A 15,135-nucleotide genomic window follows, 5' to 3' on the forward strand; every position below is an offset into this window, starting at 1 on the left:
CTGTCTGGTGTATAGATTCCAATCCAACTAAAGACCTAAACACAATTAAACCCTGAACACGAGGATGGTGGGGTTTGATTAGTTTCTCATTCCTCACCAAATAATCTCTGCTGCTTTTGAAGTCTTTCATCCAATTTACTTTTATTTAGTGTAATTCCTCCCTGTTAACTATTCTCCTCCCTTCTCCTCATAACTAACCAACCGACCCTGGACTCCACACTTTAAATCTGAGGCTATTTCAGAGTGAAACCCAGTCTTAAAACTTCTTCCCAATTTATTTGCTTTAACCTTTTTGTCCTTTTGGACACTGCTTCTGGAACATTGTAGAAGCGCAACTATTGTCTTTCAAGGATGTCAGTCAACTAGTCCCAGTTCCTTGTATATAATATTGGGGAGGGATGTGTTCTGATGAGGCTGTTATCCAGGATTTGTTTAATGAAGCCAGAATCTTCTAGCTGAAAGGATATTGGGAGTGAAGAAAAGTTTGAAAGCACAAAGTCTTGTAAATCTAAAGAAGGTAATGCCTCACGTTTTGTTAAGACACAGTACTAATTACACTCTCTAATGGTTGAATTTTTTCCCCTTTTGGGGAGGAATTGTAAACAAATGTTTACTTAATCTTTACAGTTCACCTCTAACTGAAATGAGCATTAATCATGATGCCATTCTCTTTTCCTTCAGCGATTACTTGGGGCTTGGCTACACTTGAGATTTGCAGCGCTGGTGGAGGCTTTCCAGAGCTGCAATTAGTAACTGTCCACACCTGCAGGGCACATCCAGCGCTGCAACTCCCTGGCTGCAGCACTGGCTGTACACCTGGGTCTGCTTGGAGTATAACGATTGCAGCGCTGGTTCTACAGCGCTGCTCGTCAAGTGTGGCCACACACCAGCGCTGTTATTGGCCTCTAGGGTATTAGGAGATATCCCAGAATGCTTTTAACTAAATTACTCCCTTTGTTTTGTTGTGAACTCGGGGCTCCGGGAGCTGCTTATCTAAAAAACAAACACAGCTCCTGTTTGCCGTGATCAATCTGTAACTGACTGAACAATCAAATGAGATAAACCCCTGTGAATGAAGCAGGCAGGGGGATGAGTGTTTGCTTGAGGATAGAAACAGCGGGGGCAGAGGAGAGAAAGGGGAGTCTCTTGGAGCAGCTGCTTATCTGGTCTGCAGGCTGTTTGCAGTTAAGAGTAAGGGGTCAGGAAAAGTTTCTGATTTTGCAAGGCAAGGAGCTGATACAGTGTCGGCTCCAAAATTCCACTCTCTCTCTCTCTCCCCCCCGGTCCCTGTCACACTCCACTCCACCCCCACCCCCCTCTTTTGAAAAGCACGTTGCTGCCACTTGAACGCTGGGATAGCTGCCCATAATGCATCACTCCCAACAGCGCTGCAAATGTGGCCACACTGCAGCACTGGTAGCTGTGAGTGTGGCCACACACCAGCGCTTTCCCTACACGGCTGTACGACCAGCGCTGTAACTCCCAGCGCTGCAACTCTCAAGTGTAGCCATACCCTTGTTCTCCTCCTCCTAATATTACCAATGGGATGCACAATGGCAGCAACGTGGAAATCTTTGTCTATAACTCATCGGTAACTTACAAATGTGACCATAATTTCTCACTTATTGGAGAGGCCTCCATTCACTGTACAACTAAAGATAACATCAATGGAGTCTGGAATGGGTCTGCCCCTGAATGCAAAGGTGACTGTCTGGTTTTATCTTCCTCTTGTTCTACTTTCTCCCACCAGAAAAAGAACAACAATATTTTGATTGCTAGGCAAACCCATGAACATGAGGAAATTGAGTTAGGCATTAATCATCTAAAGATATAACTTGCGGTAAACCTGGTTGCTGTAGGAAGCATAATCCTTAAAAAGTGGCTGTCGCTGCATGTACACAAAAGGAGGGAAAATTAAGATCTCACGGGTAGTGTTAATTCTGTTGTTTCCTAACGGCTGAGTGCTTTGCAATTTTAATAACTTGTGTCTGCTGTGGGTTTTATGTAACTTCTGGCTTTTCGAAAAGAAAAAAGAAGCCCTATGTGGAACTAATGTCTCATAATCCATCTCCATGTGTCATTGAGGTTTGACTCTTGGGCCTAAGGTACTGCAGGATAGACCTCTGTCAAGTTATAGAACTAATTATATTAGGTGACAGCAGGAGTAAATTGTTATCTGGACCAACCACAAGAGGAGGATGCCCAACACACTAAAACAATGGAATATATATATGCACGAATAATCTCATTGTACACATCACATAGCCAAGTATTTAGATTTGGCAAATTCTTTCAGTTATGCTGCATGGATGAGACTTGGGTCAGCCATATTAGAGATCTGGGTTCTCTTCTAGCTTGTGTAGCTTTCATTCAGGGAAGATGGGTTGCTCCGTGATAACTTGGGTTTTGAAGGGCACAGGATTGTTAACCCCAGTCAGTAGAAATAATGAAAGTTGAACTCATCATCTCCTGGTTCCCAACACGGTGCACCTTCTACTAGTCCAAAGGATATTTTGATTTGAGGGATGGAGATGTATAGTTCTGAGTTGCACGTGGCAACACCTTGCAGCATGCTCAGTGAGAACAGCGGGTTCAGGGCGTTTAGAAATCCCTCTCAGAAGTTTTGATGAGTAAAACTGAAGGGAAATGACAGATTTTGGCAGTTGGTAACTCATGGTGACAGCAAGAGGCACCACGTTGAGCCTTTCACATCCCTGCTCAAACTACGGAACTGTTAGAGCTCTTAAAGAGAGAGAGAACTTTTTGTAAAGGGAAGTGGTTGCAAGCTCATTGTGGAGATTGCTGTGCGCTTCCCCTAGAATATAAGAACGGGATCCCAGCAGCACTCTGCAGCATAGCCCAACTAGTAGTACATGGGCTCTTGCTGTGGCAATGTGTAAGTGGGATAAGTGTGTCTTCCCTCTAAAGATGCAGATTCCTAAACATAAGTTTGGCAAGCTCCTGACTCTGAGTGGCCAGCTGGTGATGGGAGACTGATGTAATGTTCGTAGCTGATTTTTCCTCTTCTTTTTGACTTAGTCATAATTACCCAGGACAGATCGCAACTGTGCCTCCCGAAGGAGCAGTAGGAGCTGGTACTTTCTCATGTAAATTGGAAGAACTTGGATTTGCTAAATTTTAGAATTTTGGGTTCAAAATCTGGCCCACTGGGAGTGTTGGGGGGAGCTTGAGAGTTGCTTAGGCTGGAGCTTGTCGTGCAGTGGGGACCAGCTACTCTGTGCTGCTAATCCAAACCCTCTCTGCACCTCCATCATTATTGTGCAGCGTGGTTCCTCTCAGTAGGCTAATTCCTGTTTAGAGAACGTGACCTAGCACAGCAGTGAAGACGCCTTTAGTTCTTCTTCGAGTGATTGCTCCAATGCATTCCAGTTAGGTGTGCGCGCCGCGCGTGCACGGCATCTCGGAACTTTTTTCCCTAGCAACCCCGGCGGGCCGGCTGGCGCCCCCTGGAGTGGCGCCGCTATGGCGCTAAATATATACCCCAGCCGGCCCGTCCGCTCCTCAGTTCCTTCTTACCGCCCGTGACGGCCAGTTGGAACTGTGGAGTGCTCTCTGTCCTCCACATCCCTAGCTCTCGCTACTTTTCCTTGTACATAGTTGGTTTAGTGTTAGTATAGTTAGTTCAATAGTTAGTTAGTTAGTGATTTAGGTAAGGATAAGGGGGGTAGTTCCTCCCTTTCCTTCCCCGGTGCGGGCTCATGCCCAAGGCACCGGGCTTTAAGCCCTGCGCAGCGTGCCAGAGGCCTATGCCGGTTGGTGATCCCCACGGCTCTTGCCTCCGTTGCCTGGGCGAAGGACACCGCACGGACAAGTGCGCTATCTGCTCGGCTTTCAAGCCGCGGACCCGTAAGGACCGGGACATTCACCTCAAACAGCTCCTTATGGAGGCGTCCCTCCAACCCCCGGCACCGTCCGCGCCGGCACCGAGGGCTTCTTCGGTGCAGAGTGCACCCGCGGCACCGAGCCGTTCCGGCACCGCGGCCCCGGTGCCTAAGCCGGCGGCCAAGAAGACCCGGCGCCGCTCGCTTTCGCCTTCACAGAGTCAGCAGCTGGCGAAAGCAGTGGCAAAAGCCCGCACGGAGGACGCCGCGAGAGTGGCTGCGGCCGTGCGTAAAGCGTGCCCTGGGCCCTCGACTCCGGCACCGCAAGCGCCGTCGAGTCCGGCATTGCCGCGCTCCCCGGCACCGACCGTGGTGGAGCCAAGGCTGCCGTCAACGCCGGGGACGTTCTCCTCCGCGCGTGAGCTAATCCGGCTCATAGAGGCACCGAGCCTCCAGCCCCCGGCACCGCCGGTGCGGGCTGTTGCATCAGTGGGGAAACCGGCCAGAATGACACGGCCGCCCTCCCTGGACGAATGGCACGGAAGGCGCTCCCGGTCACGATCCCGGTCCCGTCGCAGGTCGCCGTCCCGTCGTTCGGGATCTCGACGCCGCTCCTCATCTCGGCACCGCGCACCATCCCGACGCCGCTCCTCATCCCGGCACCGGGCACCATCCCGTCGCCGGTCTGAGTCCCGGTACCGTTCTCAATCTCGCTACCGGTCGTACTCCCGGCACCGGTCCAGATCCAGGTCACCGTACCGAAGGTACCGCCGGAGATCTCCATCCCGGCACCGTTCACGACACCGCGACTCGCGAAGTCCTTCCCGGCACCGCAGATCCCGGTCCCGGTCGAGCTCCCGGCACCGCGGTGGCCGACGGTCGCGATCGCCGTCCAGCCGGCGCTACTCATATCGACCCTCGGCGCCGTCGGCGGAGGGACTCCCGTCCTCAGCGGTTCAATCCCTCGGCGCCTCGGCACCGCCTTGGCCATCCCGCCCAGCTTCGGTGGCCTCCGGTGCAGACGATACCGCCCATCAGTTGCCGACCCCGCAAGGGCTCCATCACGAGCAGTGGGGCTACTGGGTCCCCTGGGCGCATCATGAGGCGCAGGGCACCCCTTTTCCTTTGCGGGATGCGACCGCCGGGACCAGAGTCCCCGAGGCGACAGTTAGCCGACCGCCTCCCTCTCCTCCGCATGAGCCCCCCGCTCCTACGGACCGCCAGTCAGCCACTCCGCACGACAAAGCGGAGGCTCAACCACCAGCCCCGGTGCCAGATCCAATCGGGCAGGGCGTCTCTTCATCGTCCTCACCGGACGAGGCGGTGGCAGGTGCTGTGGCCAACGAGCCCCCACCCATTGACCTTCGGGCCTTCCAGGAACTGCTTCGCCGAGTGGCGGCGGCCATGGGTCTCCCCGTGGCAGAGGTCCAAGAGGATGAGGACCCGATCACCAATGTGGTCGGCGCGGACACTCCCGTCCGAGTGGCATTGCCCTTCGTGAGGACAATTCAAAAAAACGCCACTATGCTCTGGCAGACCCCCGCTTCTATTCAACCTACAGCACGCGGGGTCGAGCGTAAGTACTTAGCCCCCCCAACGGGCTACGAGTACCTCTACTCCCACCCTACTCCGGACTCCCTGGTCGTTCAATCCATTAACGACCGTGAGAGACACGGCCAACCTGCCCCAGCGCCCAAATCCAAGGACGCCTGCCGCATGGACCTGCTCGGCCGTAAGGTCTACTCCGCAGGGGGCTTACAAATGCGGATTGCGAACATTATGGTCCTTCTCGCCAGGTACGTCTTTGACATCCTGACGTCCCTGGCGAAGTTCACGGAGCTCCTGCCATCAACATCTCGCCAGGAGTTCTCGGCCTTGTTGGAGGAGGGAAAGAGGTCCTCCAGATCCTCTATCACGGCCGCCCTCGACGCCGCGGACTCCGGGGCTCGGACCCTGGCATCTGGCGTGACGATGAGGCGCATCTCCTGGCTGCAATCCTCCACCCTGCCGCCGGAGGTGCAGTATACTCTCCAGGACCTCCCTTTCGACACCCAGGGTCTGTTTTCCGAAAAGACGGATTCTCGGATCCAGACCCTGAAGGACGGTCGCATCGCCATCCGTACGCTCGGGATGCACACGCCGGCGACGCAACGCAGACCCTTCCGGCCGCAACCCTCCCGCTACCAACAGCGCTATCGGCCGTATGCTAGCCGGCGACCGGCCCAGAACCGCCGTCGCCCGTCGGGCAATCGGCGGAGCCAGGGGCAGGCCTCGTCCAAGGCTCCCCAGGGGGCCAAGTCCACTTTTTGATGGGACGCTCGAGGACGGCCCATCTCTCTCCCTACCGGATCCTTCCCCATTATTTTACAACCGCCTTTCCCATTTCTTTTCGGCGTGGTCCCATTTGACATCGGACAGCTGGGTGCTGCAAACAGTCCAGTCGGGATACCGCCTTCAATTTGTTTCGCCCCCGCCTTCCCACCCACCCTCCCTGTCCCTCTTCAGGGACCCCTCTCACGAGCAAGTCCTCTTGCAAGAGGTCCAGACTCTGTTGAGCGTGGGTGCCATAGAAGCAGTGCCTCAAGACAGGCGGGGCAGGGGATTCTACTCCCGTTATTTCCTTATCCCCAAAGCGAAAGGCGGGCTACGTCCTATCCTGGACCTTCGCGAGCTGAACAAGTTCCTGCTCAAGCCCAAGTTTCGCATGGTCACCTTGGGGACCATCATTCCCTCCCTGGATCCGGGAGATTGGTTTGCCGCCCTCGACATGAAGGACGCTTACTTCCATGTTGCCATCTATCCTCCTCATCGACGTTACCTTCGATTTGTGCTCGGCAACGCCCACTACCAGTTTGCGGTGTTGCCATTCGGTCTCTCCACCGCGCCGAGGGTCTTTACCAAATGCATGGCGGTGGTCGCCGCAGCCCTCCGCCGTCGTCAGATCCACGTGTACCCGTATCTGGACGACTGGCTGGTTCGCGGGCAATCTCGACAACTCGTGATGGGCCAGGTGGCAGAGATCCGGTCCCTCTTCAGGCGGCTCGGCCTCCTCATCAACGTCGAGAAGTCCACTTTGATCCCTTCTCAGCGCGTGGAGTTCATCGGAGCGGTCCTCGACTCCACCATAGCCAGGGCCTGTCTCCCTCGCGCCCGCCATCAAACGATGGTCACTCTCATCATGGACCTAGTCACCTTCCCGACCACGACGGTGCGCTCCTGCCTCCGCCTCCTGGGTCACATGGCGGCTTGCACGTATGTGACCGCGTACGCGCGGCTCCACCTCCGCCCGTTCCAGTCCTGGCTGGCGTCGGTGTACCGGCCGCATCGAGACCCGCTCGAGATGGTGGTGACGGTCTCCAGAGCGACCCTCGAGTCCCTCCGATGGTGGCTCGACCCGGAGATCGTGTGTGCCGGGATCCCGTTCCACCCTCCGCGCCCGTCCGCCACGCTCACCACGGACGCCTCGGCGCTCGGTTGGGGGGCCCACCTGGGCGAGCTCCACACCCAGGGCCTCTGGTCGACCCAGGAGCTCGCCCTGCATATCAATGTCCGCGAGCTGCGAGCGATCCGTCTAGCCTGCCAAACTTTCTGCCCCCATCTGCAAGGCCGATGTGTGACAGTATTCACGGACAATACGACAGCAATGTTCTACGTGAACAAACAGGGCGGAGCGCGCTCTTCCCCCCTCTGCAGGGAGGCGATGCTTCTGTGGGACTTCTGCGTGACCCACTCCATTCACCTACAAGCGTCCTTTCTTCCGGGAGTGCAGAACACGCTGGCCGACCGGCTCAGCAGGTCGTTCCTCTCACACGAGTGGTCCCTCCGTCCAGATGTCGTCCACACAATCTTCCGGAGGTGGGGGTTTCCCCAGATAGACCTATTCGCCTCCAGGGAGAACAGGAAGTGCCACCGGTTTTGTTCATTCCAGGGTCGCTCGCCAGGCTCCCTGTCCGACGCCTTTCTCTACCCCTGGACGGATCGCCTCCTCTATGCCTTCCCTCCAATTCCGCTCGTGCACCGAGTGCTCTTGAAGCTTCGGAGAGACAGAGCCCACGTCATTCTCATAGCGCCGGCCTGGCCGAGACAGCACTGGTACACCCTGCTGCTCGAGCTCTCCGTTCGGGACCCCATCCCCCTCCCGTTGTGGCCGGACCTCATCACCCAGAACTTCGGCAGACTCCGCCATCCGAACCTGCAGTCCCTCCATCTTACAGCTTGGTACCTGAGTGGTTGACCCACGCAGAGAGGGGCTGTTCCGCGGCAGTTCAGCAAGTCCTCCTTGAAAGTCGAAAGCCTTCCACTCGCTCCACTTACCTCGCGAAGTGGAAGAGGTTCGCGCTTTGGTGCGATCAGCGATCTCTGAATCCATTCGTAGTTCCGGTACCTACCATCCTCGACTACCTTTGGTACCTTAAGGAGCAAGGTCTTGCAGTCTCCTCGTTGAAGGTTCACCTGGCAGCAGTGTCCGCCTTTCGTCCATCGCTGGAAGGTCGGTCCATCTTCTCCAACCAGATGGTTTCCCGCTTCCTTAAAGGCTTGGACCGCTTGTACCCGCCGGTGCGGCGTCCTGCCCCGACCTGGGATTTGAACCTCGTCCTGGCCAAACTGATGGGTCCCCCCTTCGAGCCCTTGGCCACGTGTTCGCTACTCTACCTCTCCTGGAAGACAGCTTTCCTCGTCGCCATCACATCCGCGAGACGAGTTTCTGAGCTTCGAGCACTAACGGTGGGCCCACCTTACACCGTCTTCCATGCAGACAAGGTACAGCTTCGGCCGCATCCGGCCTTCCTCCCTAAGGTGGTTTCGGCCTTCCACCTCAACCAGGAGATCTTCCTCCCGGTCTTCTTCCCGAAGCCGCATGCCTCGCCTCGGGAACAACAGCTTCACACCCTGGACGTCCGCAGGGCGCTTGCCTTTTACATCGAGCGGACGAAGCCTTTCCGGCGTTCGACCCAGTTGTTTGTCGCCGTTGCCGACCGCATGAAGGGTGAGCCGGTCTCCTCCCAGAGAATTTCGTCCTGGGTCACCGCATGCATTCGGACCTGTTACGAGCTTGCTCGCGTGCCGCCATGCCGCCTCACCGCTCACTCGACGAGGGCGCACGCCTCATCGGTTGCCTTCCTGGCCAACGTTCCGATCCAGGTCATCTGTCGAGCGGCCACCTGGTCTTCAGTCCACACCTTCGCCTCCCACTACGCGTTGGTGCAGCAGTCTCGAGACGACGCAGCCTTCGGCTCTGCGATACTACACTCCGCCACGTCTCACTCCGACCCCACCGCCTAGGTAAGACTTGGGAATCACCTAACTGGAATGCATTGGAGCAATCACTCGAAGAAGAAAAGACGGTTACTCACCTGTAGTAACTGGTGTTCTTCGAGATGTGTTGCTCCAATCCATTCCAGACCCGCCCTCCTTCCCCACTGTCGGAGTAGCCGGCAAGAAGGAACTGAGGAGCAGACGGGCCGGCTGGGGTATATATTTAGCGCCATAGCGGCGCCACTCCAGGGGGCGCCAGCCGGCCCGCCGGGGTTGCTAGGGAAAAAAGTTCCGAGATGCCGTGCACGCGCGGCGCGCACACCTAACTGGAATGGATTGGAGCAACACATCTCGAAGAACACCAGTTACTACAGGTGAGTAACCGTCTTTTTCAACCCCTGGCTGTGGGAAGCTCGTCTGTTCTTATAGGCTACTGGAAAACCTGAGGAACCCCCACAACGGGGCTCACCTGGCCTGTGGCAGGTCATTGTAGCATCTAGGGCATGTCAGGATCCTTTTCAACGAAGGCGGCTGTGTGAAAATATTTAAAATTAATCTCTTTCCTATTAAAATAAGAGTATGTTCTTATGTTTTTCTGATAGCTCAGTGTTGGCCCGCACGAAGGCTCCGACGTGATACTAATGGCAAAGCAGTTGGAGAGTTTTGCGGTCGTAAATATTTTATTTTCTCTGGAAAAAATTTGCTGGGGCCACCCTTCGCTGATGGATATGTCAGACATTCCCTCACTGAATAGGTCTACTCAAAATTAGCTTCAGTAACTACTTTCAAGTTCCTTGGTGGATCAGTGACCATATACAATTAACCTGCTTATTCAAGAATCTTGTTGCTAAGCAATGTGGGAGCATCCATCAGTGAGACGACTTCTGCTTGATTCAGGAATGTGCAGTGGGTCAGGGAGGGGGACGGTCCCTGCCCAGGCACAAAGTCCCCTCAGTCCCATCCCCCCTGCATTGGTGCCAGGCTGGGCATGGACCAGAGCCACAGAGGCTTCCATGGGCCTTCCCCATCACACAAGGGCCCGGCCCCCATCCAGCCCCTCAGCCCGGGCTGCGTCGGACTCAGCCAGTGGGGGGCAGGAGGGGACGAAGGAGGCCCAAAGCCCTCCATCAGTGACAGGTCCCCACTGCCCCACCCCAGCCCCTGCACCTCTGCGAGCTTTGAGCCCCCGGGAGCGTTTCTGCCTCAGAAGCTAAACTCTGTCCTGTTCGTGAGACTGTTAATGCCCAGGGCCTGCTGCTAGGGGCTGCGGGTGTCTCCTTTCCATTGTGGTGGTGGAGGGGTAGGGGGAGAAAAGGCCCTCTAAACAGCAGGTAAAGGTGCGGCTTCTGTAGCTGAGCAGTTTCAGTAAAGCAAAGTTTGGAGTATAAGAGTCCTATGGATTATAAAATGAGCAAGTTCCCCATTATAGTCTTAGGTTTGTAACTGTACAGAAATGGATTAAAATCTTCATTAAAGCTAATGTTAAAGTGATCTAATACACAGGTTAAGAAAAGAGCATCTGTACATCTGGGTATAACGCTTAAATTATCCAAAAGTATAAACTTCAGTTTGAAAGACATAAAATACATAATCTGCAGTATCTCAAATTAAGGTTAATAAATTCAGTAATACGGTTCAGGTATTAGCATCCAATTTTTCAGGTACATCGCTCATAAAAGGTTATACTGAGAGTAGTTTGTGGAAAGCAAATATAGCAACCGGTGAAGATTGTCCCTCAGTAATTGAGAATTTAGGATCAGTTGCCCCTTAGAAAATACAATACAGAACATCGGGAAGTATTTCAGTTACTTTCCTGACTTTGCTTTTCATTGGCACTTGTCCTCATGCTCGTCATACAGCTTCCATGCATCGCATGAGAAATACGAAAATCAGCTGTCTCAGAGAGACTTGTTTCTAATGCCAGACAAGTTTCATCGACTCGTCTATAGATTGCTCCCTTGGTCTCCTTTGCCCTGTACATCACCTTCTTTCATGTCACTCTATATGGTTGTAACAGTGTCTCTGAGCCTGTGCTGCGTTAGATCATAAGCCCTGTGAGGTGGAGGAATGTCCTGTCTTGCACAATGTACTTACCATACATGCTCAGGGTGATGTATACATGGTAAATAATGTAAAATTTTAATGTACTGCAGTTTTGTATAAAGCCCATTCAGTGAACTAGCTTCAAGGCGCTCATGACAACAAGTACATCCAAATTGTCCCCAATAAAATCATTTGTGACTTCTCAAAAACGAGTATTCTGTTACAACAGACTACTGAATATCGTTCATGGTTAACTTTTCCCCTTCCGTGTCTGTCTCTATTGCTAGGCCCTTGTGATTCTCCTCCAAGATTGAGTTTTGCTGAGCTGCCTGGGGTAGTGAACAATTCCTATCCTGTTGGGACCGAACTGAAATACTCCTGTCGCCCAGGATACGTTTTGGGCTCTGAAAAGTCTCCTTTAGTTACATGTCTTGCAAATTCAACATGGTCAGTAGACCCTGAGATTTGTGTAGGTGAGTGTCTTTGCTTTTACATTTTGACTGATGTGCAAGCCAACTTGACACAGTTAGAAATCTCTCTTCAATTGGGTATCCTCTTCTTATTTTACTATCTCCTCCTAGGAAAAACTATATTTTGATTGCTAAGTAAACTCATAAACCTGAGGAAATTCAATTAGTGCTTAGTCCCCCTAAATACTTATCATGAAAAGTAGTTACTGTTGGAAAACTGAAGAGTGATGGACACTTCATAAATCTTTCCTGGAAACCATTTTTTCCTCTAACACATCCTGCATTTTCTGTCTCCCTTCAGTGTTCCAAGATTGCAGTTAATTCTCATGTCACAAATGGTTGATTTTAGGTGGAGATAAACTCTTAAACTAAGGTTTTGCTTTTATGCCAGTACCCTAGTCCTCAGTGCTAAAGGGGGAGGGAGAAAGAGGGGCTTACAAGCAGGATTGTTTGGAAACTGTATTTTTCAGAACTCTCTGGGAGGGCTCAGGCTTCTGTGAGTTCATATCACAGCCATAAAGTTCTTAGAAGGGGGAAATTAAGGTCATTGTACAATCCTCATTTTGGGAGGAATTGTAATCGAATGTTTACTTAATCTTTACAATTCAACTCTAACTGAAATGTGCATTAATATTTATGATACCATTCTTTGGAGGCAAAGAACAGGGCATGATTTAAAAAAGGATTAGACACTTAGAACCTGGTCCGGCAAACAGAAATGTGCTTAACCTTATTGATTGATATTAATTATATTTCTGTTCTTAATTCCTTATGAATTGCAAAAAAAATTGGCCTACACTGCACAAGACATGAGAACAGATTTGCCCTTGGAATTAATGAATCCCACAATACCTTTAAATTATTATACCTGTGAGTTAGATCATGTTAACTAGTGTATAGTTTCCTAGGTCCTTCTGCTTGCCCTTTTTGAATACTGTCACAAGATCAGCACTCAAGAAGCATGGAAGAATTTCCTGGTACTCTATGATTAATTAGAAGTTAATCAGTGGGCTAGAGATCTCCTTGGCCAAGCTTTTAGGACACTTGGGTGCAAGTTATCCCAAGAGTTTGATTTTAACAATGTTTATCCCTAGCAGATGTAGTTTAACTTCCTCCTTAATTACTAATAGACGTGAAAGTACTTCATCATGCTCTTGTGATAAGACTATGTTGTCGTGCTTCTCTCCAATTACAAAAGGCAAATATTTCCTGAAAACGTCTGCCTTTCCTGCATCATAATTGTTTTATCATCTCCATTTAGTAATAGGTTTGTACCATTACAAGGCGCGGTATACTGAATGTATAATCCAGACTAAGGAGAATCTGTCACCCCTGCCCTCTCACCTGGGGTGCCCGTTACAATGCTTTGCTACTGGAGGCTACAGTCTGGACTGTTTGCAAGCAGCCTCCAAAGTGCAAGTCACTCCCAGCTAGGTCTCAGCCAGCCACACCTTGGCTCTCACTAGCCTGGGTTATACAGCAGGGTGACCCCAACAAACTCCTAGTATTTGTTTTGTTTTTTTCCCCTCCAGAAACGTACTTCTCCTATTGCCCAGCCCTCTCCCGGACAATACAAATTCATATCAAGTCTCCATTTCTTCAGTAGAACTAATATGCACACACCTTGTTACCCAAATAGAGTTTCACAGACACTTCAGTTTAAACACACTGGATTAGATCAAACCAGTTTACTAACTACAAAGAGATTTTAAGTGAAGGCAAGTAATGAGGCATAAGTCCGAAATGGTTACAAGAGAAGTCAAGATAAAACACAACTGGTGCCCAGGTTAACGAACTATGTTAAATTCAAAATCAAGCTTTTTCTTACCACAATCTCTCAGCAGTCGTACTGACCCAACTTCTTAGGGGAGGACCCCTGCTTCAGCTTAGTGGCTGCTTCCTTTGTCTCATCTAGTGCAGTGGACGGAGTGAGAGGCAGGAGGGGTACCTGGGAGTGTTTGTCCCTCCTTTTTTATAGTGTCAGCGCTGCCCCTTGGAAAACATTCCCAGGGAAAGATCTTCCCTGCTGCTGTTTTTGCCTTTTTTTTTCCTGCTTCATGACTGCTTTACTGCTTAAATGCAAATTAAGCAGAGCACACATTCTTCTGAGACAGAGCTGTTTACCTACTTGTACTGTGGTTTGCAACATGAGTTAACATTATACAGGGAAATCTTATAACTTATAATGGTGTTGTCATACATTTTATCAGGACAGTATTGACCAGTAAACTATAAATGGTCAGATACCTCACAAGGCATACTTGGTACAAAGATTATTACAGCAGTCTCTAGGGTGTGGACACAGGCGCATTCTCTTACAGTAGGATTTCTTTTGTTCCTAAAGAACTTCAAAACCTTCTCCTTATTGTCTGTAACCATGCCAGTTGTGACTCTTTCACTGATGTCTTTAAGTCATATCGATTTTTTTACCTTTCATAATTTATGCCATCTATCCTTTTTCCCATGTATTATGTTGCTTTTTATTTGTAATTGCTGCCAGTTGCGGTCAATGGATCTACCCACACAAATACGTTTATGTATATGAGTTTTCAGATCTGGGCCTTAACGTGTACAATAGGAATATTTGAACTTATACTAAATTGGAGAAGTGGTCTGAAGTAAACAGGATGAAGTTTAATAAACACAAATGCAACGTGCTCCACTTAGGAAGGGACAATCAGTTTCACACATACAGAATGGGAAAAGACTGTCTAGGAAGGAGTATGGCAGAAAGGGATCTAGGGGTTATAGTGGACCACAAGCTAAATGTGAGTCAACAGTGTGATGCTGTTGCAAAAAAAGCAAACATGATTCTGGGATGCATTAAGAGGTGTTTTGTGAGCAAGACACGAGAAGTCATTCTTCTGCTCTACTCTGCGCTGGTCAGGCCTCAGATGGAGTAGTGTGTCTAGTTCTGGGCACCACATTTCAAGAAAGATGTGGAGAAATTGGAGAGGGTCCAGAGAAAAGCAACGAGAATTATTAAAGGTCTAGAGAACATGACCTATGAAGAAAGGCTGAAAGAATTGGGTTTGTGTAGTTTGGAAAAGAGAAGACTGAGAGGGGACATGATAGCAGTTTTCAGGTATCTAAAAGGGTGTCATAAGGAGATGGGAGAAAAGTTGTTCACCTTAGCCTCTAAGGATAGAACAAAAAGCAATGGGCTTAAACTGCAGCAAGGATGGTTTAGTTGGACATTAGGAAAAAGTTCTTCTTCGAGTGATCCTATGCATTCCAGTTAGGTGTGCGCGCCGTGCGTGCACGGCATCTCGGAACGTTTTTACCCTAGCAACACCGGCGGGCCGGCTGGCGCCCCCTGGAGTGGCGCCGCTATGGCGCGAGTTATATACCCCAGCCGGCCGGTCCGCTCCTCAGTTCCTTCTTACCGCCTGTGACGGCCAGTTGAAACAGTGGAGTGCTCTTCGTTCTCCACGACCCTAGCTCTCGCTTCTTGTTTGTATATAGTTAGTTTAGTGATTAGTTTTACAGTTAGTTAGATAGTTAGTGTTAATAGGTAAGGTAAA

The 15,135-nt window shown here is 51.0% G+C and overlaps 1 protein-coding gene across 2 annotated transcripts in view; it reads left to right on the forward strand.

The window, feature by feature from the left end:
* The window catches only part of LOC120403911 (complement receptor type 1-like), a 626,098-nt gene that overhangs the window by 575,825 nt on the left and 35,138 nt on the right, over positions 1-15,135 (forward strand). For both annotated transcript variants that reach the window (XM_039535862.1, XM_039535863.1), the window contains 3 exons: positions 682-687; positions 1,515-1,703; positions 11,429-11,614. In XM_039535862.1, coding sequence (XP_039391796.1) covers positions 682-687; positions 1,515-1,703; positions 11,429-11,614 — 381 coding nt within the window. The remainder of the gene's footprint in view (positions 1-681; positions 688-1,514; positions 1,704-11,428; positions 11,615-15,135) is intronic.

The sequence above is a fragment of the Mauremys reevesii genome, linkage group 4 (assembly GCF_016161935.1).
Source record: "Mauremys reevesii isolate NIE-2019 linkage group 4, ASM1616193v1, whole genome shotgun sequence".
NCBI lineage: Eukaryota > Metazoa > Chordata > Testudines > Geoemydidae > Mauremys > Mauremys reevesii.